This window comes from Macaca fascicularis, chromosome X (assembly GCF_037993035.2).
Source record: "Macaca fascicularis isolate 582-1 chromosome X, T2T-MFA8v1.1".
NCBI lineage: Eukaryota > Metazoa > Chordata > Mammalia > Primates > Cercopithecidae > Macaca > Macaca fascicularis.
Genome location: NC_088395.1, coordinates 161,504,519 through 161,528,530, shown reverse-complemented (window position 1 = coordinate 161,528,530; position 24,012 = coordinate 161,504,519). Strand labels below are relative to the sequence as shown.

Genomic DNA, 24,012 nt, shown 5'->3' with positions numbered 1-24,012 from the left:
GCAGCACTATTCACAATAGCAAAGACATGGAATCAGCCAAAATCCCCATCAGTGACGGACTGGAGAAAGATAATGTGGTACATATACACCATGGAATACTATGCAGCCATAAAAAAGGAATGAGATAATGTTCTTTGCAGGGACATGGAGGGAGCTGGAGGCCATTATCCTTAGCAGACTAACACAGGAACAGAAAACCAAATACTGCATGTTCTCACTTATAAGTGAGAGCTAAATGATGAGAACACATGGACACATAGAGGGGGACAACACACACTGGGGCCTTTTGGAGGACAGAGGGTGGGAGGAGGGAGAGGATCAAGAAAAACAACTAATGGGTACTAAGCTTAATGCCTGGGTGATGAAATCATCTATGCAACAAATCCCCTATGACACAAGTTTACCTATGTAACAAACCTGCACTTGTACCCCTGAACTTAAAAGTTAAAAAAAAAAAAGAGAGATATTTAGTGGTTAATAAACTCTAAATGAAGCATTTCAAACTTAAAAACAAAATCTGGCCAGGTGCCAGGGCTCACGCCTGTAATCCCAGCACTTTTGGAGGCCAAGGCAGGAGGATCGCTTGAGGTCAGGAGTTTGAAACCAGCCTGGGCAGCAAAGTGAGACCCCCGTTTCTACAAAAAGTAGAATTAAAAGAAAAATTAGTTAGGTGGAGTCACGAGTGCCTGCCGTCCCAACTACTCGGGAAGCTGAGGTGGGAGGCTCTCTTGAGCCCAGAAGTTCGAGGCTACTGTGAGCTATGATCACGCCACTGCACTCCAGCCTGGGTAACAGAGCAAGACCATGTCTCGAAAACAAAAACAAAACAAAACAAAACAAAAAAATCATCATTTCTCATTTTGCCTCTTCCAAGAATGGAAGGAAATTAACCTATTCAGTACTTTTTTTTTCTCTTGCAAAATACCAGTCAGTTGATAGGCTCAAAACCCTTTGATAGAACATATCCATATCACTGGCCCCAGGGTGCTCTTGGGAATATTGGAAATCCACTCACTTAGCTCAGCTGTGGATTAGCTCAACTCTTAGTTACGAGGCCAGAACATGTCTGCATCCTCACCTCCCTAAGCCTGCAGCTCATCAGAACCAAAGACCCTGGCAGAGTTTGGCGGTGGTTCTTTTTTGTCAGACTTACAGTCAGGGGTTGGTGGGTTTGTGGGTAGCTCCATTCTAGTCCTTGGCTTTAATCCGTGAGCCTGGCTTTTGTCTTCCATCTTGCTCAGGGTACTTTGGAAATGCTATACATTGCAGGAGCTTAGCTTCTGGCTACCATGGTTTGCTTCCAGAGCAACAAGTGTAGTACTTCAACATGGAGACAATTATCTTTTGTTTTTGTTTTGTTTTGTTTGTTTTGTCTTGGCTATGCCTTTTTGAGTTTACCTTTTTATATTTTGTCCATCATTGCCATGTGTTTGGAGCAGTGAGCGTTCCATAACATGAACTCACTGTACCATCATGAATGGGAAGTCAGGGGAAACCTTTTCCATGTGGATTTTACTCTTCCCTGATTCCCTCAGTTGGGTTGGCAAAATACGACTGTGCACTTTCTTGATGATTCGGGCTTATCTTTATGACTGTCTGTTTCTGTGTCAGACTGTAAAGCAGTATAAAAAAGTCTTCAGCTTGATTAACGCAATCCACACTTCCTTTCTGGAAAAAATGGGGGGGGGGGGCATTTTTTACAGTTGCAATAAATCATCTTAAGCCATGTTGGTGTATATCATATAGATTAGTGGTGGTGTTCTAGCTTACTTTCTGTGTGGGCAGACAGGCATGGTGATTCGTGCCCTGCACAACTGAAGATCACAAGGGCTAATGCTGTGTAAACCTGTGAACTCAGTGAAGGGTTTTCTCTGTTAGCCTCATCTTTCTCCATCGTCTACCCACTGATGGTGGCCACTCCCTCCAATTCAGGTACTCAGTATCCTCTCACCATCTGCTTTCTAGCTTCCTCTCTGATGCCTTGACTGAGGCAGTGTCATGTCATAGGAAGGGCACAAACTTGGAATGATCTGGGCTTGAATTCTGTCTCTGACTTTGGGAAGCTGCTTTCCTTCCTTGAGCCTGTGTTTCTACCTATGCAAAGTGGGGCTAATAAATGCCAGCTACCTGAAAAATCTATGATGAAGAATGAATCTATACATGTGTATAAAGTGTGAGCAGCACATAAAAAACCCTCAGTACATAGTAGTTGTTTATCATTGTTGACAATATCAGTATTTGAGAGAAGAGGAGGAATCAGGGCTGTGTGATTCCTATGTGTTTGACAGGAATCAACATTCTACTTAGAGGGAAGCAGCAAATTTATGACAGTCAGAATTGGAAAAGTATGTGAAAATGGTAGGGGTCAGAGAGAGTAGGTAAGTTGTGGAGCACAGATATATTGGCAAGACAGCTGAACTTCTAGGCCTGAGGGTTCCTGGATAGGAAGTTAGTTTGGGGTTTTGGCAGTCCAAAGGCTGACAGCTGAAAGAACAGAATGGTCAGAGAGCAGGTCAGAGAGCCAGATGAGAAAAGCTGAGTCTGGAGAGTTTTAGGGAGAGTGGTGTGGTAACAAAGGCATGTAGAATCAATGAGACAGGCAGGCAGACACCCATGCAGGGGATGATGCATAGTTAAGGTGGAGCACATACTTCCACATCTAACTTCACCATCTCCCAATACCCCACTGGAACTGCTGCAAATATGATTTTTGAAAGGATCAGAAGGATAGGATTGAAGATGAAATAAAAAGGGTTGAAGAACAGGAAAGGAGGCAACAACTAAATTTTGGATGCTGAAGAACAGACGATGAGTGGCAACTGACTTAGCAGATCCAGGAAGGCCACAAACTAGGAATTCTGAGACCTTAGTGGGAAAAGCAAAAAGCCAACTCGATTTACTCCCCACCTCCAGAAATCCTCAAAGGCTGTAACAAGGTAACTCTGGAAGTGGAGTTCCCTCTGGAAGTGAAGGGGGATGGGAATCAAAATAATGAAGGCTGTTTGAAAACTCCTTTAAGAAGTAGATTCATTGCCAAATCCCCTCCTGCTGTCACTGCCAGTGAGGGGCTGGCCCTCCCGTGCTCTGACAGAAGTCTGGTGTGTTATTCCCTAGAGAGGGTAAAGCAGAGGGTCTCTGGATGGGGAGTTCCCAGACTTAGTTGAGGGCTGGGGTTCTGTACTGAAAACAGGGGTGTTGAGTGGAAGCATGTGTCCTGAAAGCTGTGAACCCCCAGTCTTCTTCCCTGCCCCTGCCTCTAAAATTCTCGCAGCTGGAAGAGTCTTCTGTGAGCCATCTGACCAACCTGAGAGAAAAAGATCTAAGGAGACTGACACTGAAGGCTCCCCAGTAAAGGGCTCACTCAGCTGGGTTACTCCCCAATGAGGTACATAGTTTGATACTGTGAGGAAGAAGACACGCATTCAGTTGAGGGTACTTATTTTTGGAGTAGGAGGAGAGACCTGAGCATTTTAGTTACTGCAAGGAAAGGAGCCAGGCACAGAAGACGGAGAGATTAGAGATTCTTGAGAGAAGAGGTAATTGATGGAGTGAGGCACCTGGGGAGGCAGGATAGGATGGAACCCAGAGCGGGAGTGGAAGTGACAGCCTGAGTCAGAATAAAGAACCTTCATCTCACACTGAGATAGGATGAAAAGAAATGAGATCTGGTTATAGACTCAATTCAATCCATTATTATTTTGCAGCTACTCTATCCAAGGCGTTGTGTGGGGTAGTGTTCATTCATCCATCCGCTCATTCATCCAACATTTTTTGGAGCAACTACTGTGTTCCAGGCCCTGTGCTGGGTGCTGGAGATACCGAGATGAATCAGACAAGGTTCCAGTCCTCAAGGAGCTCACAGTCACAGGGCGAAAGCAGGCTCACAACATACGGCAATATGTGCCGTGAAAACTGAGCACAGAGGGCTGTGAGAACACAGAGTAAGGGACACTGTAGAGAAGGGAATGAAGCAGATATGGAAATGGATATAGAACAAGACATGGACTGCTCTGTGTGTTCAAGGGCAGAGAGATCTCATCCAGCAGGGCCCATCTGCAGAGGTTTCATGAAGTTAGGTGGTCTTTGAGTTGAAACCAAGAGGATGCCTAGGATTTCTTTCAACCTGCAGTGACATGGGGGTGGGGAGGGGGTGCCCACCAAGAGGTGAAAACAGATGCAAAGATCCAGTGGCAGGAAATTGCAAGAAGACATGTTCAGGGTAGAGGGAGAGGCCCTGGTTGAGCACCTGAGAAGCCCCGATTGAGAGTATGCTGAGGCAAGTAGTAGGAGGTGCAGTTGCGAAGCAGGAATAGGATGAGATGCAAAAAATATCACTGAAGCTACATTACAAAATGCAACCAGGCTGAACAAATGGATTGCGTAAAGAACACCAGACTGTGAAATGAGAAACCCGATTCTGTTTTAGGCCCAGCTCTGAAACAAACTTGCTCTTGATATGGTATGTAGTGACTCAATTAACGTCTCTGAACATTGGTTTCTTCATCCATCAAGTGGTAGCAGGAACACCTTTCCTGCCTATGTCATGGGGTTCTTGTGAGGAGCATATGAGTCAGTGTACACGAAAACACCTTAAAAAACAAAACAAAACAAAACAAAACAAAAAACAAAACAAACAAACAAAAAACCTCTTTAAAGTACTGGTGCACACACGTAAAGGCTTATTACTGAGGAGACGCTTGTGCTGGGAACACAACCCTAACCCTAACCCTAACCCTAACCAGGGGAGCAAATGTACTGAAATATCCTCCTAAAGGGATCTAACAACTTTCCAAAAGTAGTTGTTAGGTAACATGGGGAGCGAATCAACTCCTGTTAATTTGGAATATCTATATGTCAAATTTACATACAATAAAAATAGATTTGTACTATCCTGGTAGCCTACCGATGATAGTAAAACAGGAATTATACACACAAAAACACGCAAATGTCCAATTGTTCTTCCTTCACTCAACCAACATTCATTGACCGCTCTGCTGTGTACTGAGGGCAGGCACAGTGGAGGCCAGACAAATAGAATTTCTGCCCTCAAGATCTCCTTGTACCATGGGAGACAGATGTATTAACAGCCAATGTTAACACCAGGTAAGCACAAGGAGTCTGTGAGAGCTCAGAACAAGGGTGCCTAAACCAGTCTTTTGCAGCTGCAGTTGTATTGATATGAAGTAGTACCATTGCCCCGATTTTACAGATGAGGAAACTGAGAGTTAGAGAGCAAGTGACAGAGCCAGGACTCTAACCCAGCTGTTTTAATTCTGAATCCCGGGATTTTTCTGCCTTGCCACAGCTGCCTCTCTTGCTTTGTAAATACTTTAGGCCTAATGCATATGGCAAAAGATAAGTTGTCTTGTGTGTCCCTGCCCATCCTAGACTGCCTGCTCCTTTCCAGAGACAAACAGGAATTTGGGGGTTAGAGCACCTCCATGTGTCTAAAATGTTATATTTCAGATATAAGTAATAATAATAATTAATACATAATAATAAAAGTCCTCACCCTATCTATAAGTTCCTTTTGAAAGTTTCTCAAGAGTCCAGGAGTGTGTGTGCACACACGCATGTACGTGTGGGTGTATATGTGTGTACGTGTACGTGCACGCATGCAAGTGGGTGCGTGTGCATAGGCGTTTGGAGTAGGGAAGGTTGGGAAGCACTCGCTCCTGCATTTTCAACAAACCTAGATAGACAGAAAAATGGAAAATGAGCCCAAACAAAAAGGAACCTGCAGAAGAAGGCAGGTGAAAATAACCAATGGGAGAAAAGAGTTCTCAGGAGACACCAGGAAAGTGGCGTCTTCTGGCCACATCTACTGCTTCACTGGCAGTTCCATTAAAATATGTATATATAGGGAAAGTGGTTTCCTCCATCATGTTCTTCTTCTGGGAATTTTGTGGAAATTTCCTGATGTTGTGTGAGTCATAAAAGGAAAAAGAAATAATCTCCATTCCTGGAAATATTGCAGGTTACATAACCCGAAATCCCTCCTTGCTACACAACACCTAAAAAAGCTGGGCAACTAGTGGTCTGTGGTTGCCAAAAATGACATCCTGTGAACATCCAGGAGCCTCAAGCAATCCCAACACTACGGCAACGGAAAAAAACGAAGGGATTGCACTAAGTAGCTCGTAAGATCCCTTTCATCCATTTCTTTGCACCATATCATTCTTTAGTTCTTGTATTCACTCATTCACTGGAACATTTACTGAGCACTGATTCTATATCAGGTATTGGCTGTGTTGTGTTTTGATGAACACAAGTTGAAAGGCACGGTCCCTGTATTCAAATAGCTCACCACGTTGTGCAGTGGCTCTTGACCGGAGCTGCACATCAGAATCACTTGAGAAGGTTTGCAACAATGCATATGCCTGCCTTCCTTGCTGCCCTCAAGACTCTAACTTCATCCTGGAGGGAAACAAATAGCCTGGATTCTTTCTGTGTTGATTTCTGAAACCCAGAGCCTGAAGGGAATTCAAAGTGTTAGACAGCATTCTATAGAAATACGGAAGGGAAAGGATTTCCTCTGGACAGGATAGTTCCTCAAGCTCGGGGGAAGGTGCAGAAGAGGCGAGACCTCTGTCATTTCCAAGAGGAGTGGGAACCTGGGCCCTGCTGCCCAACAGCAATGCCAAGGAGAGACGTGGATTGATTTGAGAGGCATTTTGAAGGTAGAGTCCACTGAACTTGGTGTCCGATTAATTGAGAGAGAGGGGTTGAGGGAGAGGAAGGTGACAAGATGACTCCCAGGTTACTGGTTTGGTCAACTGGGCACACCTTATTCACACAGGGCATATATTAGAAGAGGAGAGAGCTTGGAGAGAAGATGTTTTCAGTCTTGGATATATTTGAGTTTGAGGTACACGTGGAACAGAACATCCAGGCAGGGAAGTCCAAGAGGCAACTGGATACTCTTATCTGAAGTTTAGCAGAGTGTTCAATCTTATGTATCATTTTAAAGTGACTGCATCACTCCCAACCCTCTTAAAAATGTTCTGAGTAAAGCATAATACCAACTTTATACATTTCCTTTCAAAGAGTACACAAAAATCAGTTCTTTGTGCCTCAGGGAAGAGCCACACCCAGTTACCTATATAATCATATTTTGAGTACCACCTTGTGACTCTTCCACAGCCTTCAGTACCTGCTTTTAAATGGTCACATATAATAAATGCACTAAAAGCAGCCATGTCTCACCACCATTTGCTTAGGGAAGGATTCCCATCAGCAATGGATCTTCATATTTTTCCACTTCTGAGCCTAGGGAAGAAAAATCCATGAAGGTAACCAGCTCATAAAGTGGCTCTTCTTCCCCAAATTTCTTGTGACATGTGGCTTTGAGCGATTAGGGCTCTTTCAACTCCTAGGCCCTTCCTCACTTGTCTTAAGCTGTCATTGAGTGTCTAGCACCCCAAAGCACCAATCTTTCTTTGAGGCTACATATTCATGAAAAGTCTTCCCCACCATCACATTCCTCTTCCAGAAAATTTGTGGGAGCTTCTTAGTGCTCTGGGAGTTTTAAAGGGGAAATTAATTTCCATTTCTGAAAACAGGGCACACTAGATAACCTGAAAACCCTCCTGTTACAAAGCACCTTTTAAAAGGCAGGATAAAATTTAATAAATATTCCTTTGAATGCACATATGATGAACTTACGGTGGAAATTGACCCTCAGGTGTCAAAAAACAAAGAGGAACCTAAAGAGCAGCTCAACGGGCATTTGAATTTATGTTAGGCTGGTAGGGGAATGGATTCGATAACCACCAGGGAGAGGAGAAAAGCCTTGGTGCCTCACAAGGGCTACACAGTCAATGAAAGGATGGACTAGGAAAAAAAAGTCTTCCCACCACCATGGTGAGATGACAAGAGAGTTTGTTTCTTCATGGGTTCTGGTGGGAGAAAATAAAATGCTTCCCCTGGTCATTTGTAACTCTAAGGCTATTGTCATGTAGGGCTAGGGTTGGAATTAATACCTCTTATTTAGGTCTTGAAAACTCCAAGCTTACAAATTAACATCAAAAAGATAACAGCCAGAGATACACCCCCAGTCAAACCTCACTGAAGTCACAGAGATGAAGTCATCTGAACAAATCCCTGAACTCACGAACAAAATTATAAAACACCTGAGGGAAAAAAAAGTTGCCTGTGATTGAGTATCAGCAAACACAATGATGAGCAGGATTAGACTACCAAAAACTTCAGAAAATAGAGCCAACCGAGAGTATAAAATAAGCTTGTGTAAGATACTTAGAAATAATAAGTAATCCAAACATATGAGAAAGATCAAGATTCTATGGAAAAAGAAGAGGCCGGTTTCTTTCTTTAAAGAACCAAGTAGAACTTCCAAAAATGAAATACATTATTTCCAGTGACAGCAAAAGCTCAGAGGATGGGTTTAAAAGCAGATTCATCTGCTTTAGTGAACTGGAAGATAGAAGCAAGGAAATTATTCAGAAGGCAGCAAGAAAAGATAGCAAATGTATAAACGGTTAAGAGATACAGAGAAATGATGCAAAGGTCCAAAAAACCTCTAATAGGAATGACAGAATCAGAGAATAAAGAGAATAGGGGTAAACTGATAATCAAAAGGATACTGGCTGGAAATTTTCAGATTTGAAAACAGACATAGTTCCTCATATTCTAAAAGCACGAGCCACAGCAAGAAACAATAAAACTGAATCACAGGGAAACCGTGCAGGTCAACAAAGAAAAGGGGAAAGATCTTAAAATCAACTAGAAAGAAAAGTGACAGTGCTATCAAAGGGATAGTAAACTGACAGCAGACTTTTCACCAGCTGCAATAAAAATGGAATCATATCACTAATGCATTCGGGGAATGGGGGGAAATGTCATACCCAACTAAACTACAGTTCAAGAATGAGTGAAGTAAAGATATTCTTTTTGATATATTTTTAAATATTTATTTATTTATTTATTTACTGAGACAAGGTCTCACTCTGTCGACCAGGTTGGGGTACAGTGGTGCGATCTCCTGGGCTCAAGGGATCCTCCCGCCTCAGCCTCCCTAGTAGCTAGGACTACAGGTGTGCACTTCCATGCCTGGCTAATTTTTTTTTCCCCCCCGAGTAGCTGGGACTACAGGTGAGCACCACCACTCCCAGCTATTTATTTATTTATTTATTTATTTATTTATTTATTTATTATTTTGTAGAGACAAAGTCTCAGTATGTTGCCCAGGCTGGTCTCGAACTCCTGAGCTCACGTGATCTTCCCGCCTCGGTCTCCCAAAATGCTGGGATTATAGGTGTGAGCCACCGCACCCAGCCAGTAAAGGTATTCTTCAACAAAGGTTGAGAGGGCTGACCACTCACAAACCCTCACTGAAAGAATGACTTAAAGATGTTCTTCCACTAAAAGGAAATTGAACGAAAAGAACAAAGCAAGATGCAACAGAGGAACGGTAAACAAAGAAACTAGTAACCATGGCTATGAGTCAAAAAAAAAAAAAAAAAATAGACTGCATGAAAACCATATAACTGACCAAATTATAACTAAATACTGGACAGCATTGACTTGTAAGACAAGGTCCTTGTATTGTCTGTGGTGAAATTGGAGACGATTAAGATTTGATAAAATGAAGTGTTTGCGATTAAAAATAAAAAGACCTTGAAAATTTCATATCCCTTAGTGTGGATTCAGATCCATTAGAAAGCTTACATTTATCTAAAACTAACTCCAAGTCAGCCAGAATATATCCCAGGAATAAAAAAATAACCCTCCAAAACCAGAGATTTTGTAACTGAATTCCGGTCCAGGCCATTCATCACCTGAAGGCCAAAAACTCAAAGAGAGGAGCTTTGATGAAAGGAAAGTTAGCTTTATTTGAGAAGTCAGCAACCCGGAGGAGTCAGTGAACTAGAGTTCAGTGATCACCTCTCTGAGTTGTGCCTCTGGATTAGGGGTTTTTCAGGGAAAGTAGGGGAAATAATGATCAAAACATTCTTCTAAAACATATTCAGTCTCAGGTGGGCAGTTAATCACTGCTTTCTTGGTCAATGTTTTGTGACCTTCTACAGGCACCGTCAGCCTATTCTTACCAGGCTGGTCAGCCCCTTCCCAGAGTTGCTGGTTGGCGTGTTTTCTTTTATCTCTGTTGAAGGTCCTGTTTTCCTGAGGCTATTTTTAGTGAATAATCTACAAACTCAAGCAAAGCAATAATCATATTCAAGCACGCAAGCTTTTATCTAACTTGGAGTCAGTACTGTTACAATTTATTTGTAAAAGATGGTAGAGTGAAGAAAGATAAAAGAATCTCCCTTCCCCTCTCGTACTAAATAAAAAATAAATAAATAAATAAATAATGGTAAAAAGCAGAATGAGAAGAAGAGAAGAATAAGGAGGAGAAGCAGGAGAAGGAAGGAGAGAGGGAGGAAAGTGGCTTCCCAGGAATGTGTGTGTGTGTGTATACATACACACACACACACACACACACACACACACACACACACACACTAGTGGGGAGGATGGCTGGTTTAGCACACTTCTGATTCTGTCCCCACCCCCTGGAAGCAATACTGAGGAAAAACAATGTGAGCCAGTTAGATCCTGAGAATGGGATGTAAGGCTCTCTGACTTGAGGAGAAATGGACTGAGAGAATAAGCAGAAAAAAAATTAAGTAAATACCTTTGTGAATAGAAGCCCTCAATTGCCACTCCTAGATTTCACCAGCGGTAGGAAGGCTCCCAATTCTTTCCATTTTCCAAGACACTGTGCTGAGTTGGGCAAACAAAACAAAACCCTCAGAGTAAGACACACCCTTGCATGGATGGAGTGGAGCATGATAGACGATATTTAGCAAGATCTTAGAAAAAAAGGTAGATTGAAATCAACATCCCGCCTGCCCTCAAATTATCACCCTCAGAATGTTAGAGCAAATAGAAAGTCTGACAGTTTTCCATAATTGAAATAAAAATAGATGGTTTAGCAATGATGCTAACAATCTACAGGGATAGAGAGGGAGAGGGAAAAGGAGAGAGAGAGGGAGGGAGGGAGGGAGGAAGGAAAAAAGAAGGAAGAAAGGAGGGAAAAAGAGAAGAGGGGAGGAGGGAAGGAAGAAAAAGAAGAAAAGAAATAAGGAAAGAGAGAATGAGAGAGAGAGAGAAAGAAAGAAAGAAGAAAGAAAGAAAGAGAAAGAAAGAAAGAAAGAAAGAGAAAGAAAGAAAGAAAGAAAGAAAGAAAGAAAGAAAGAAAGAAAGAAAGAAAGAAAGAAAGAAAGAAAGAAAGAAAGAAAGAAAGAAGAGTAGGAAAGAAATCATCATAGTATACAAAAGACAGATAACCATCACAGACTGGAAGAATGCATAAAACAAGGAACAGATGCAACTAACCCTAGACTTCTCTAAGCCATGTAAAATACGATTTCAACTTAACAAAGTTTCAAAGACCAGATGATTGGTAACCAAATTTGATTTTTTTTTTAAAAAGGAGATTACTGAGCTCAGAAAAGAAACCGAGAACCCAAAGAACCACATGGTGGATCAAAGAAGTAAATTAGGAAGAGCAAGATGCAGAAGAGATATGCATACAAATCAAAACAAGCGCATGGAGGAAGAACTTTAGGTGGTCACGCTAATGCTTATCCAACATTACGATAATTTACATGCCTTAAGTAAAGAGCCTAATAAATGGAATAGAAAAATATCCACAGATGCCGTATGTGAAAAGTTTCCAGAAATAAAGGAAGAATTGAACCTGCTCCTCAAAAGGACAAAGTCTCTACCAGGAAAAATTGATGCAGGACAATCAATATTGAGATATATTCTAGTTGTGTTATGGTACTTCAAAATCAAAGAATTTTTTTCTGCACCTAAGCGCGCGCGCACGCGCGCGCACACACACACACACACACACACACACACAAAATCAGTTACTTACAAGGGAACAAATTTGTTCCACTTAAATATAAAAGTAAAATGTAACATCTCCAGAATGTTTCTGCTCCTGGGCGAGATGAAGCATGCACACTCTACTGAATGCAGCTATAAAATGTGGACACAGTGCATGGGCCAGCTATTTGAAGACTCTGAAAAGTATATGGAAGGAGGCAGACTGGGGAAAGACTACATACAACTTGAAGCACCACTGAAAGAGCAGTGAATTTGACATTTTCCCCCTTTAGTATCCTTGGCTCAATGTAGCCTGCAAGTTAGAAGTAGACAGTGGTGTGAACAGAGAGAGCTCTGGTTCTGACTTGAGAAGAGGGAAAAGGGAATACCAACCCTCAGCGATAGTTAAGGGGATCCCCGGTTTTTCTTTCTTCTTTTCTTCGTACTTTCATGTTCTAGCCCACAGGCAATCCTGTGGCAGCAGTGGTGGTGTCAGAGGTAGAGACAGTGACAGTGGCAGCCGCCAGGGCCTTCAGGTGATTAAAACTCTGAAGGAAAGTAACCTTCCTCCCTGATTGTAGGTCCCAAGAGGGTGCCCATGCCTTCTTTTTTCTCTCTTTGGTCTTCCTGCTGAATGACACCAGAGGAAGGCAAAGGCACAGGAAGTGTGTGGCAGAGAAGAGTACCTAAAGCAATAGCAACAGCTTTCTGGCTAGAAGGTTAAAAAGGGGAAGCTGAGGGAACCAGAAAGTGCTGGGGAGATTGCAGGGAGGGAGGAGGTGCTTGGGAAAGTAAACCCATGAAGCTGTGTATGAACTTCTGGGCTTACCCCCAAGCTGTGTATGTACAGATGTGATCCTATACAACATACAAAGGACTTCGAGAACTGTACTGAGTAAGGGATATAGACTTCGCCAGCTCCAAGACTGCTGATCATGCTTAACAGAACCAAATACCATTGGAAAGGCTTTGAAGTGGAACTAACATTAAAACCCCCAGTCAGAACATGTGGCCTGAGCCTAAGTGACTGGGGGAAAAAATGAGTGGAAACTTGGAGATCTGTGGGAATATGACAAAAGAGCTAACTTTTGTGTCATCGTAGTAGTGCCAGAAGGAAAGGAGGAAGGGGGTGGGACTGAAAAAGTATTCAAATAAATAATGGCTGGAAGATTCTAAATATGGCAAAAGACACACACCTATACATTTAAGAAGCTGAGTGAACCCCAAACAGAATAATCTTAAAGGAACTTACACTAAGAAGCATCCCAGTCAAACTTCTGAAAACTAAAGACCTAGGAAAAATGTCTCAAAAGCAGAGAGAGAGAGAGAGAGAGAAAGGAAACCTCACCTATATGGCAAAAGCAAGTAGAATGGCAATATATTTCTCATTAGAAACCATGGAGGCCAGAGGAAGCGGCATAACACTTCTCAGTGGCGAAACAAAAGAACTGCAACCCTGTCTACAAAGTGGAATTACCTTCAGGAATGCAGGGGAAATCAAGACATTCGCAGACGAAGGAAAAGTAAGTGAGATTGTTGCCATCAGACCTACCCTCACCTCTACGCTTGGAGAAGGTTTCTACGCAAGATTCCATTAGGCATGTAAAATGCCTTGGCTGAGCATGGCCTGCTCACCAGTTCTCTCTAATGTGGACATTTATCATGCTGCCCAGTATTGGGAAGATATGTCTTGGAATTTCTCACGAGCTCCTAGTACAAGTCTGGTCTAGTTTCTGCCTCCAACCCCTCCATTGAAATTGCTCTTGCCAAGGCCCCCAGCAACACTTGCATTGCTTAATTCAGTGAACAGGTTTTAATGCTTATCATTTTGGAACTCAGCAAGTGTTTCTGAGTTTGTCACTTCTTGTTCAGTTCCTCTGGCTTCCTTCTGAACCTTTGCTCTCATCTCTTTCTGGCTTGATTATCTTTCAGCATGCCCCCCCCCTCCACCCGCCCCACACCAACTTTATCTGTGGAGACACTCCTCTAGTCTTCTTCCAATGATGTTCCTCTTTTGCTTGCCCCTTAAAAGAAGTTGTCCTTGGTCCCCTTATATATTCTATGTGCTCTCTCTGAATGGTCTCAACTACATTCATGGCTTCAAGAACTACCCTGATGAGTCGCAAATCTATATTTTCAGTATTAACTTCACTCCTGAACTCCTAAGCCAAATATCCTTCATCTCCATATGGATATCCCACAAGCATTTGAAATTTCACATGCTCGAGACTGAACTCATCTTCCTACCCATACGCAGACCTCCTCCTTCATCCCATTTGTCCAGGAATGACTCCAAAGTCTGTAGTCAGCTCACTCTACCCCTGTGGAGTCATACTAGAGCTTTTTCACTTCCCCATCGCCATGCCCCTTCCCTGCCAACCAATGCCCCACTTTTCCAATTGGCTAACTTGTACTCATTCTTCAAGCTTCATATTGGACACCATTTCTCCAGGAACATTTCCCCAATCCCAAAAGTCTGTGTAAATTACTCCTCTTATGTGTTCCTACAGCAATTTCTTAGTCCATCAGTGTTGCTATAAAGGAATACCTGAGGGGCTGGGTAATTTATAAAGAAAAGAGGTTTATCTGGCTCATGATTCTGCAGGCTGTATAGGAAACATGGTGCTGGCATCTGCTTGGTTTCTGGTGAGGGTCTCAGGCTGCTTCCACTCGTGGCAGAAGGTGAAGGGGAGCCGACAAGTGCAGAGATCACATGGTGAGAGAGGAATCAAGGTTGCGGGGGGAGGGGGAGGTGCTACACTCTTTTTAACAACCAGCTCTTGTGGGAATGAATCAAGTGAGAACTCACTCATTACTGTGAGGCTGGCACCAAGCCATTCATGAAGGATCCACCCCGTGACCCAAACACCTTCCATTAGACCGCACCTTCCAACACTGGTTTCAAATTTCCACATGAGATTTGGAGGGGTCAAACAAACCAAACTATAACCAGCACTTTGAACTTCCCCTCTCATAGCACTTATCGCAGTATAGTGTTATAATTATACACTGGTTCCTTGTCCGTATGTTCCACCAGACTGCATGCAGGGATCTGATCTATATTTCTCGTTGGTGTTGTCTCAATGCTTAACACAGTATGCCTGACACTACCCTTTAATATTTTTTGAAGAATGAGACAATGAATTATCATGTCTCCAGCTAGGTTCGCCAGTATGAGTAATATGTAGTGAGTGCCTACTGTGTGCCATTTTACTACCTAAACTTTGCATGGACTCTGTCCCCTAATCTTATCTACCAATGCCATTGTCTTAGTTGAGATATCTGTCATTTCTAGACTGGTATAATACAGCAGCTTTCTAATTCCAATCTCAGTCCTCTCTGTTCTATTCTCCACACACAATCCTCTCTGTTCAATTCTCCATGCAGCTTCCAGAGTGATCCTTCTAGAGGCAAATCAGACCATGTCACTCCCAAGCTGAAAGACCACAGTGGGTTCAGTGTAGCCTACAGGGTATTCTAAACCCTGAGCATGGTATAATAGAGCCTCCATGTCTTGGCTCCTGCCTACCTCTTTCCCAGCCACATCAACCACTACTACTCCACTGGCATCCTACTCTCCAGCCTTAATGAATTGGTTGCAACTCCCCTCCTCCCACCAGTGCCTTGGCTTCTCATCATGCTACAGATTCTTTAACACACGCACTGTCCTCCAAGAAGCTTGCCAGATCCACTCCTATTCTTTCAACGAAATGTTTATTGACCACTCTTTATACACTATGACCAAACAGGATTTATCCCACAAATGTAAGGTTGGTTCAACATGTGAAAATCGGTTTATATAATACACCATATTAATGGTTGGTTCAACATGTGAAAATCAACTTATATAATACACCGTATTAACAGAATGCATGGTGGAGCGGCGGGGGGCGCGGGGGCGGGGGAGACTCATGGTCATCTTAATCATGTACAAAAAGGATCATCTGACAAAACGCAATACCCTTTCATGAAAGTACATTCAACAAACCAGGAATAGAAAGAAACTTCTTCAACCTGGTAGAGGGCATCCATGAAAAACCCAGAGATAATATCATACTTAATGGTGAAAGACTGGTTGACTTCCCCCTAAGATCAGGAATGAGAAAAGGATGTCTTCTCTTGCCACTTCTAATTCAACATCGTACTCAAAGTTCTAGTCTGGGCAATTAGTCGAGAAAAAGAAATAAAAGGCATCCAGATTGGAAAGGAACAAGTAAAACCATCTCTATTCATACGTGCATAGATGGCATGTTCTTATATAGAGGACACTAAAGAGTCCATCAAAAGGAAAAAAAAGAAAAACCCGAGATGGTTTGGCTCTGCGTCCCCACCCAAATCTCATGTCGAATTGTAATCCCCACCTGTTGAAGGAGGGGCCTGGTGGGAGGTGACAGAATCACGGGGGCGGACTTCCCCCTTGCCATTCTTGTGATAGAGTTCTCACAAGATCTGATCGTTTGAAAATGTGCAGCCCTTCCCCCTTCGCGCACGTTCTCTCTCTCTTTCTCCTGCTGCAATATGTGAAGAAGGTGCTTGCTTCCCCTTCGCCTTCCGCCATGATTGCACGTTTCCTGAGGCCTGCCCAGAAGCAGAAGCCTGTACAGCCTGCAGAACCATGAGGCAATTCAACCTCTTTTCTTTATGAATTACTCATTCTCAGGCAGTTCTTTATAGCAGTGTAGAAACGGACTAATACGCCAACCCTATCTGAGTGTGCTCAGCAAAGCTGCAGTACCCAAGATCAATCTGCAACAATCAGTGGTATTTCCATACTCTAGCAGTGAATAACATGGATGAACCCTGATGAAACCATTATGCTAAGTGAAAGCAGCCAGACACACAAGGCCTCACATTTGGTCGTACGATTCCATCTATAGGAAATCTCCAAAACAGGCTAACCTCTACCGACAGAAAGCAGATTGACAAGTGGTTGCCAGGGACTATCGGGAACGTGCGTATGGGCGGGGGGAGAGGGCTGTGTGTGGCGGGGTGTGGGGGTTGGTAGTGGCGGTGTGGAAGGAGGCGTGTGGCAAGTGACTGCTTATAGGTGCAGGGGTTTCAGTTTCTTCTGAGGGTGTTGAAAATGTTTTGGAACTAGGTGGTTGTGACGGATGTGCAACATTGTGAAGGCGTGGTACCCACTCTCCCCTCGCCCACCCCTCTGTCTTTCCCACAATGTTCCCATCCAGTAGAAAGGGAGAGTCCCCACTGGCAGAGAGAGGGTCGCGAGCGGGATTCCCCTCCCCCCACCATGGCCCTCCAGTCACTTCTAGGCCCAGGCCTGCTCCCTCGAGGCCAGTGGGAAAGCGCTGAGGTCACCTGATGGACGTGTCCCTTGTGAGGCCGTCACCGCGTGCGTGCCCGTCACCGCGTGCGTGCCCGTCACCGCGTGCGTGCCCGTCACCGCGTGCGTGCCCCTCACCGCGTGCGTGCCCCTCACCGCGTGCGTGCCCCTCACCGCGTGCGTGCCCCTCACCGCGTGCGTGCCCCTCACCGGACGTGCGTGCCCATTGGTTTCGGCTCCCCAGCCAATGAGGGGCTGGGCCCTGGTCGCTAGGATACACAGTACTGGACGCGGTAACTGTCATCTTGAGAGCCATCTTGTCTAGCTAGGGCAAGCCGAGATAGCACACTCAACGCCCAGCATGTCGGAGAGGAGGAGCCATCGCCGGTCCTCCAGGGCTGGTGGCCGGGGGCGGACCCGCTCTCGCACCGTCCGAGCGGAGCTTTCGTTTTCGGTGAGCCAGGTGGAGCGCGGTCTACGGGAGGGCCACTACGCTCAGCGCCTGAGTCCCACGGCGCCGGTCTACCTCGCTGCGGTTATCGAGTACCTGACGGCCAAGGTCCTGGAGCTGGCGGGCAACGAGGCCCAGAACAACGGAGAGAGGAACATCACTCCACTGCTGCTGGACATGGCGGTTCACAACAACAGGCTGCTGAGCACCCTTTTTGACACAACCACCATCTCTCAAGTGGCCCCCGGCGGGGACTAGCTTCTGACGCCCGGCCCCTGGGACCTGGCAGGTCCACTCGTCCACCCACCCAGCCCCAAACTCCCCGGCCTCAAATCCCCCGGCCCGAACCCCCGGCCTTAAATCAACCCCCACCACCCGGGCCCCAAAGTCTTGGGTCTTCATTAATTCTGTCAATAAAATGTTTAAAGGAACCCACCTGCCTGCTTCAGTCACTTTGCCTTGGGGTGGGGGGGGCGTGGGCGGTGAGATGGGTGGGGGTGGGTGGGTGGTGACATGGGGTGGGGGGCTGGGCGGTGAATGGGGTGTGTTGGGGGCGTGGGCGGTGAGTGGGGTGGGGGGTTGTGAGACCTCCACAGCTGGAGGGATGGAGAGGTGGTGGGGGTCTGGGGTTGGGTGGGAGTCAGGGATGGCACAGAGGAGCGGTCCCTCCCGGTGACAGTGCAGGGGACTGGCCCTGGGTGGGAAGGGGACACCCCCGCTGGTTCTGAGCAAGTCAGGGCCTGCCCGGGAAAGTCCTCAGCATGATGGCGTTCGTTGGGGCGGGTGAGCCTCAAGACCATGACTGCAGCGTTGCGACAGGATGGACTCCTAAAGGCAACCGGGCTGGGGACGGAGAGGTGGACCCGGCGCTTGGCAAGGGGCCCTGGACAGGAAGATGGAGGAGTGAGCGGTGGGGGGAAAACAGTCGAGAAATGCACGGACACGGAATTAGGGTCACGAGTTTAGTTTGGGTCATGTTCAGATGGAGAGGCTGTGGGAGGCCTTCAGCAAGCGAGACCATCTGCATTGCAGCCGAGCTAGCAGCAGCTGGCGCCCGGCCAGGCCCCGCGTACCTTCCCAGGGTCTTGGCTCCGCATCCCCGAGACCCTGGATTTGCATGCGCCGCTCACAGCCCGGCCAGGCCCCGCCTCCGATCCCGCTCTTTGCACATCACCAGGGCAAGGGGCACGCTCGGGCTGGGGAGCGGGCGCCGGCACGCCGGCAGCCCGCCAAGGTGGACGCAGGGCACGTCGCCCCGCCCCGCCCCGCCCCGCCCCGCCCCGCCCGTCCGCCAGCTGCGGCAGCGCGTCCGGAAGTGCCTGGGGCGGCGAGCATGGCGGCGGCGGCGGCCGGCCTGGGCGGCGGCGCCGGCTCGGGACCCGAGGCCGGGGACTTCCTGGCCCGCTACCGGCTGGTATCGAACAAGTTGAAGAAGCGGTTCCTGCGGAAGCCGAACGTGGCGGAGGCCGGCGAGCAGTTCGGACAGCTGGGCCGGGAGCTGCGCGCCCAGGAGTGTCTGCCGTACGCGGCCTGGTGCCAGCTGGCGGTGGCGCGCTGCCAGCAGGCGCTCTTCCACGGGCCCGGGGAGGCGCTGGCCCTCACCGAGGCCGCCCGCCTCTTCCTGCGGCAGGAGCGCGACGCGCGCCAGCGCCTGGTCTGCCCCGCCGCCTACGGGGAGCCGCTGCAGGCCGCCGCCAGCGCCCTGGGCGCCGCGGTGCGTCTGCACCTCGAGCTGGGCCAGCCGGCCGCCGCCGCCGCCCTCTGCCTCGAGCTGGCCGCCGCCCTGCGCGACCTGGGCCAGCCGGCCGCCGCCGCCGGTCACTTCCAGCGCGCCGCCCAGCTCCAGCTGCCCCAGCTGCCCCTGGCCGCGCTGCAGGCGCTGGGCGAGGCCGCCTCCTGCCAGCTGCTGGCGCGCGACTACACCGGCGCCCTGGCGGTCTTCACGCGCATGCAGCGCCTGGCGCGGGAGCACGGCAGCCACCCGGTGCAGTCACTGCCGCCGCCCCCGCCGCCGGGGCCCCAGCCCGGGCCCGGGCCCGGGGCGACCCCCGCCCTACCGGCCGCGCTGCTTCCTCCAAACTCCGGCTCGGCGGCGCCCTCTCCCGCCGCCCTGGGCGCCTTCTCGGACGTGCTGGTCCGCTGCGAGGTGTCCCGCGTGCTGCTGCTGCTCCTCCTACAACCACCGCCGGCCAAGCTGCTGCCGGAGCACGCCCAGACCCTGGAGAAGTACTCCTGGGAGGCTTTTGACAGCCACGGGCAGGAGAGCAGCGGCCAGCTTCCCGAGGAGCTCTTTCTGCTGCTCCAGTCTTTGGTCATGGCTGCCCACGAAAAGGACACGGAAGCCATCAAGTCGCTGCAGGTGGAGATGTGGCCACTGTTGACTGCTGAGCAGAACCACCTCCTTCACCTCGTTCTGCAAGAAACCGTCTCCCCCTCAGGACAGGGAGTCTGATCCATCCCATTCACCCAGTGACTTTTTGCCCAGACCGCAGGGGATTCCCATCAGTCACGTGAACCAGATGACTTTGCCTGTTACCAAACCTCACACATCCACGTTTGCATCTGGGGAGGAATAAAAAAGACATCGTTCCCGCTTCTGCGTTTTGTTATTCCTGTTGCCGCCATAGGAATTATTTCGTTGGCTGAACGTTACCTGCATCCCAAGAACACACTTTGATAGAATCAGAGTAGAGGACACCGCCGTCTTCTAAAAAGCCACGACATGAAAATGACAGTCCCTTTCGTCTCCTTCCTCTGCTTCTTCCACCCAACGCAGCCTCCTGCCTCCGCCTTTGTTTCATAGTGAGGATTTTATTTTGCACGGCACTCTCCCTCTAAATACCTACCCTAGATGATTTCATCCTGCCCCTCATTTCTGAAGGTATTTCTGTGTCTTTGTAATGGCCACATTTCTCCTTCCACTCGTCCGCACAGTACGTCTTCGTGGCAGGGGAGTCATTTTATTCCTTACAGCTTCCTTGTAACCACAGCCCTAAATCCATGATAAAGCTACTCTTGCACTCCTCATGTGTGGTTTTGGTGTCCCTCGTCTATAAAATGTGACTCTCTTCCCTACTTGTCAGGAGGCCAGAAGCAGAACCAGATAGCTCTTTGGGCTCCAGGATGTGTTCGTTCCTTTGAAATTTGCACTATGCCTGCCTCCTATGTGGGCAACGAACCTGCAGAGATCATCTGTGATGTGCTCCGTACTGGGGTGACTGCAAGGCAAACGTGTCCAATGCAGTGGGTCTGGTGCCGATGCATCAATTTGCATTGGAATTCACGGTTCCGGTTCTTTTCCCAGAGGTATATGCAGTGTGGATCACAACAGCTTTTATTTGTAATAGGGATTCCCCCCGCCCCCCCATCCCCGAGATGGAGTCTCACTCTGTCACCCAGGCTGGAGCACAGTGGCGTGATCTCGGCTCACTGCAACCTCCGCCTCCTGGGTTCAAGCGATTCTCCTACCTCGGCCTCCAGAGTACCTGGGATTACAGGCGCGCACCACCATGCTAGGCTAATTTTTGTATTTTTAATAGAGACGGGGTCTCACCATGTTGGCCAAGCTGGTCTCCAACTCCTGACCTCAAATGAGCCACCCTCCTCGGGGTCCCAAAGTGCTGGGATTACAGGCATGAGCCACCACGCCTGGCCTGTAATAGGGATTTTGCTGCAACTTTTAGTTAAGTGGGTGAAATCAGAGTGCGTGGCCCCTTTGGTGGTGTGCGATCATGTGACTGCAAGGCAGCCTCCGTGTTCCCCAAAAGCAGGATGGCGTTCCATTTGAAAACACTTAAGTTTCCAAGGCTTACTGGCTCAAATGGAGCATGCAACCCAACTAAGCTGTTTTCTTATTTATTGCGTCTTTTTGATCCTTTTGATGGTGACAACAAGAACCCTTCGGAATATAGCCTCTTTCTCAGACTTTCAACCCTGGGGAAATGCATCCTTTGGGCCAAAGTGGCACACAATACTGATCTTCAGGGCTGAGATATAAGGACACAGTTTGGAGTAGGTGTTTTTGTTATGCGTCTTTTTGCGGGGGAGAGGTGTGGAGGGTTGTCACTGTGAGTTGAGTGCCTCAAAATGGGTGGGACTTGTAGGGTGTTCTTTTCTGCTTCTACTTCTATTTCAACAGTGTGGAAGTAACGGGAAGCACCGTCATTCCTCTTTCTCTCACTCTCACTTGGCTGCCAGGAAGGGTCCTACGGAGCCCTGAACGCCTAGCCCAAATTATTGTAAAAGCGGTTGAAGGGCTCATGGTCCTTTGCTCTTTGGCTGTTTCCTGGTATGCTCCTCTTAACCCGGGCTGCAGACCTGGCCGGCTGGCTTATTGTCAGGTTTAGGAGTTACGGAGCATGACTGGTGACCAGTTTGGGATTTGGGCTTCAGGAGAAGCCCCCTTAGGCCTCTGGTCCAAACTCCTTGCATCAGGGAGGTGACGGGAAGGATAACCAGACAGTCAGGTACTGGGTAGCTGAGCATAATTCTAGGAAACACTGAAACTCCTCATTTTCCATTTGCCGTGGGCTCATTCATGTATCTCCCTCAGAAACTTAAGAGCAGTGATAACTGGGCCGGGGCCAGATTTCAGCATTTTTGAGAATTCCCTCCTAATGTACCACATCAATATCAAAAGTCAACACTGATTTATAGCATGCCAAAAGCAAATATTTTCAGAGAACATGATTCCTTTGCTTTTTAACTTGAAAACAATTCCAGATCCACATTTAAAACAGTGTAAACCGTCGGAAATGGTGGCAGCGAAGCAGTGAACCCTTAAAGGGTGTTGGGGTTCCCCTTCTCCCCATTATGAGGTACTCCTAAAAGGAGAAGTGTTGCTTATGAAAGAATATTTTATATGCGAATAGCACAAAGACAAAGACGTTTGAGAACCACTACGCCGGAGGAAGGTGATCAAGACTGAAATTAGTGTATTAGGCAAGATCTGGTTCCTAGGTGCTGAGGATTCTGGTGCCAAGGATTAATGTTAACCGTGTAGGCATCTCTACCACCGTTAGAGGAGACCAGCAGCCCACAGACTCTTTCTGTCAAGGGCCAGATAGAAATGTGTTAGTCTTTACAGACCGCAGATGATCTCTGTTGCACAGTCTTCTTTGTTTCTTTGTATGTTTGTCTTTGCAATCCTTTAAACGTGTAAAAACTATTCTTAACTCTCAGTCCGTACAAAAGCAGGCTGTGGGCCAAATTCTGGGGCTATAGTTTGCCCACCCCTGAATTAGAACCCAGAACATAGTAGTTGCTCAATAACTGTTTAATTTTTTTTTTTTTAATTTCAATAACTTTTGTCTTACAAGTGGTTTTTGGTTAAATGGATGAATTCTATAGTGGTAAATTCTGAGATTTTAGTGCACTCATCACCCGAGTAGTGTACATTGTACCCAATATGTAGTTTTTTTAATCCCATACCCTCACACTCTCCCCCTTCTGTGTTTCCAGAGTCCGTTATTTCACTCTCTATGTCTTTGCATTCTCATAGCTTAGCTCCCACTTACGGGTGAGAACATAGGGTAATTTGGTCTTCCATTCCTGAGTTCCTCCGCTTAGAATAATGGCCTCCAGCTCCATCCGAGTTGCTGCAAATGACATTATTCTGTTCCTCTTTATGGCTGAGTAGTTCTCCACGGTGTATACATACCACATTTTCTGTATCTACTCATTGGTTGATTGGTGCTTAGGTTCGTTCCATATCTTTGCATTTGTGAATTGTGCTGAAATAAACACATGTGTGCATGTGTCTTTTTCATATAATGACTTTTTTTCCTTTGGGCAGATACCCGGTAGTGGGATTGCTGGATCACGTGGTAGATCTACTTTTAGTTCTTTAAGGAATCTCCATACTATTTCCCATAGAGGTTATACATTCCCACCTAGCAGTGTATGCACCATCCCTTTTCACCACATCCACGCCAACGTCTACTGCTTTTTGACTTTTTAATAATGGCCATTCTTGCAGGAGTAAGGTGGTATCTCATTGTGGTTTTAATGCGCATTTCCCTGATGATTAGTGATGTTGAGTATTTTTTCATATGTTTTGTGGCCATTTGTGTATCTTCTTTTGATGAATGTTTATTCATGTTATTTGCTTACTCTTTGATGGGATTATTTTCATTTTTTCTTGCTGATTTGTTGCGTTCATTATAGATTCTATATACTAGTCCTTTGTTGGCTGCATAATTTGCAAATATTTCCTCCCATTCTGTGGGTTATCTGTTTACTCTGATGATTATTTCTTTTGCTGTGCATAGTGTTTTAGTTTAATTAGGTCCCATTTATTTTTGTTTCTGTTGCATTTGCTTTTGGGGTTTTAGTCGTGAATTCTTTCTCTAGGCCAATATCCAGAGACCTTTTTTAAGGTTATCTTTTATAATTTGTATGGTTACAGGTCTTAAATTTAAGT

General features: G+C 46.6%; 2 protein-coding genes across 2 annotated transcripts; both read left to right on the top strand.

Moving 5' to 3' along the window:
* The first annotated feature begins 15,559 nt into the window (after window positions 1-15,559).
* LOC135969154 (histone H2A-Bbd type 2/3-like) lies at window positions 15,560-17,997 on the top strand. The gene has a single exon (XM_065538078.2). The coding sequence runs from the start codon at window positions 17,502-17,504 to the stop codon at window positions 17,847-17,849; it is 348 nt and encodes a 115-aa protein (XP_065394150.1). The 5' UTR covers window positions 15,560-17,501; the 3' UTR covers window positions 17,850-17,997.
* A 558-nt stretch (window positions 17,998-18,555) lies between these two features.
* Window positions 18,556-20,618, top strand: LOC123571316 (40-kDa huntingtin-associated protein). Its single transcript, XM_045384145.3, has one exon. The coding sequence runs from the start codon at window positions 18,574-18,576 to the stop codon at window positions 20,041-20,043; it is 1,470 nt and encodes a 489-aa protein (XP_045240080.3). The 5' UTR covers window positions 18,556-18,573; the 3' UTR covers window positions 20,044-20,618.
* Window positions 20,619-24,012: the final 3,394 nt, after the last annotated feature.

What these genes read in the sequence shown, in the direction of transcription:
- LOC135969154 (XM_065538078.2), top strand. Translation starts at nt 17,502, where the DNA reads ATGTCGGAGAGGAGGAGCCATCGCCGGTCCTCCAGGGCTGGTGGCCGG.
- LOC123571316 (XM_045384145.3), top strand. Translation starts at nt 18,574, where the DNA reads ATGGAGAGGCTGTGGGAGGCCTTCAGCAAGCGAGACCATCTGCATTGC.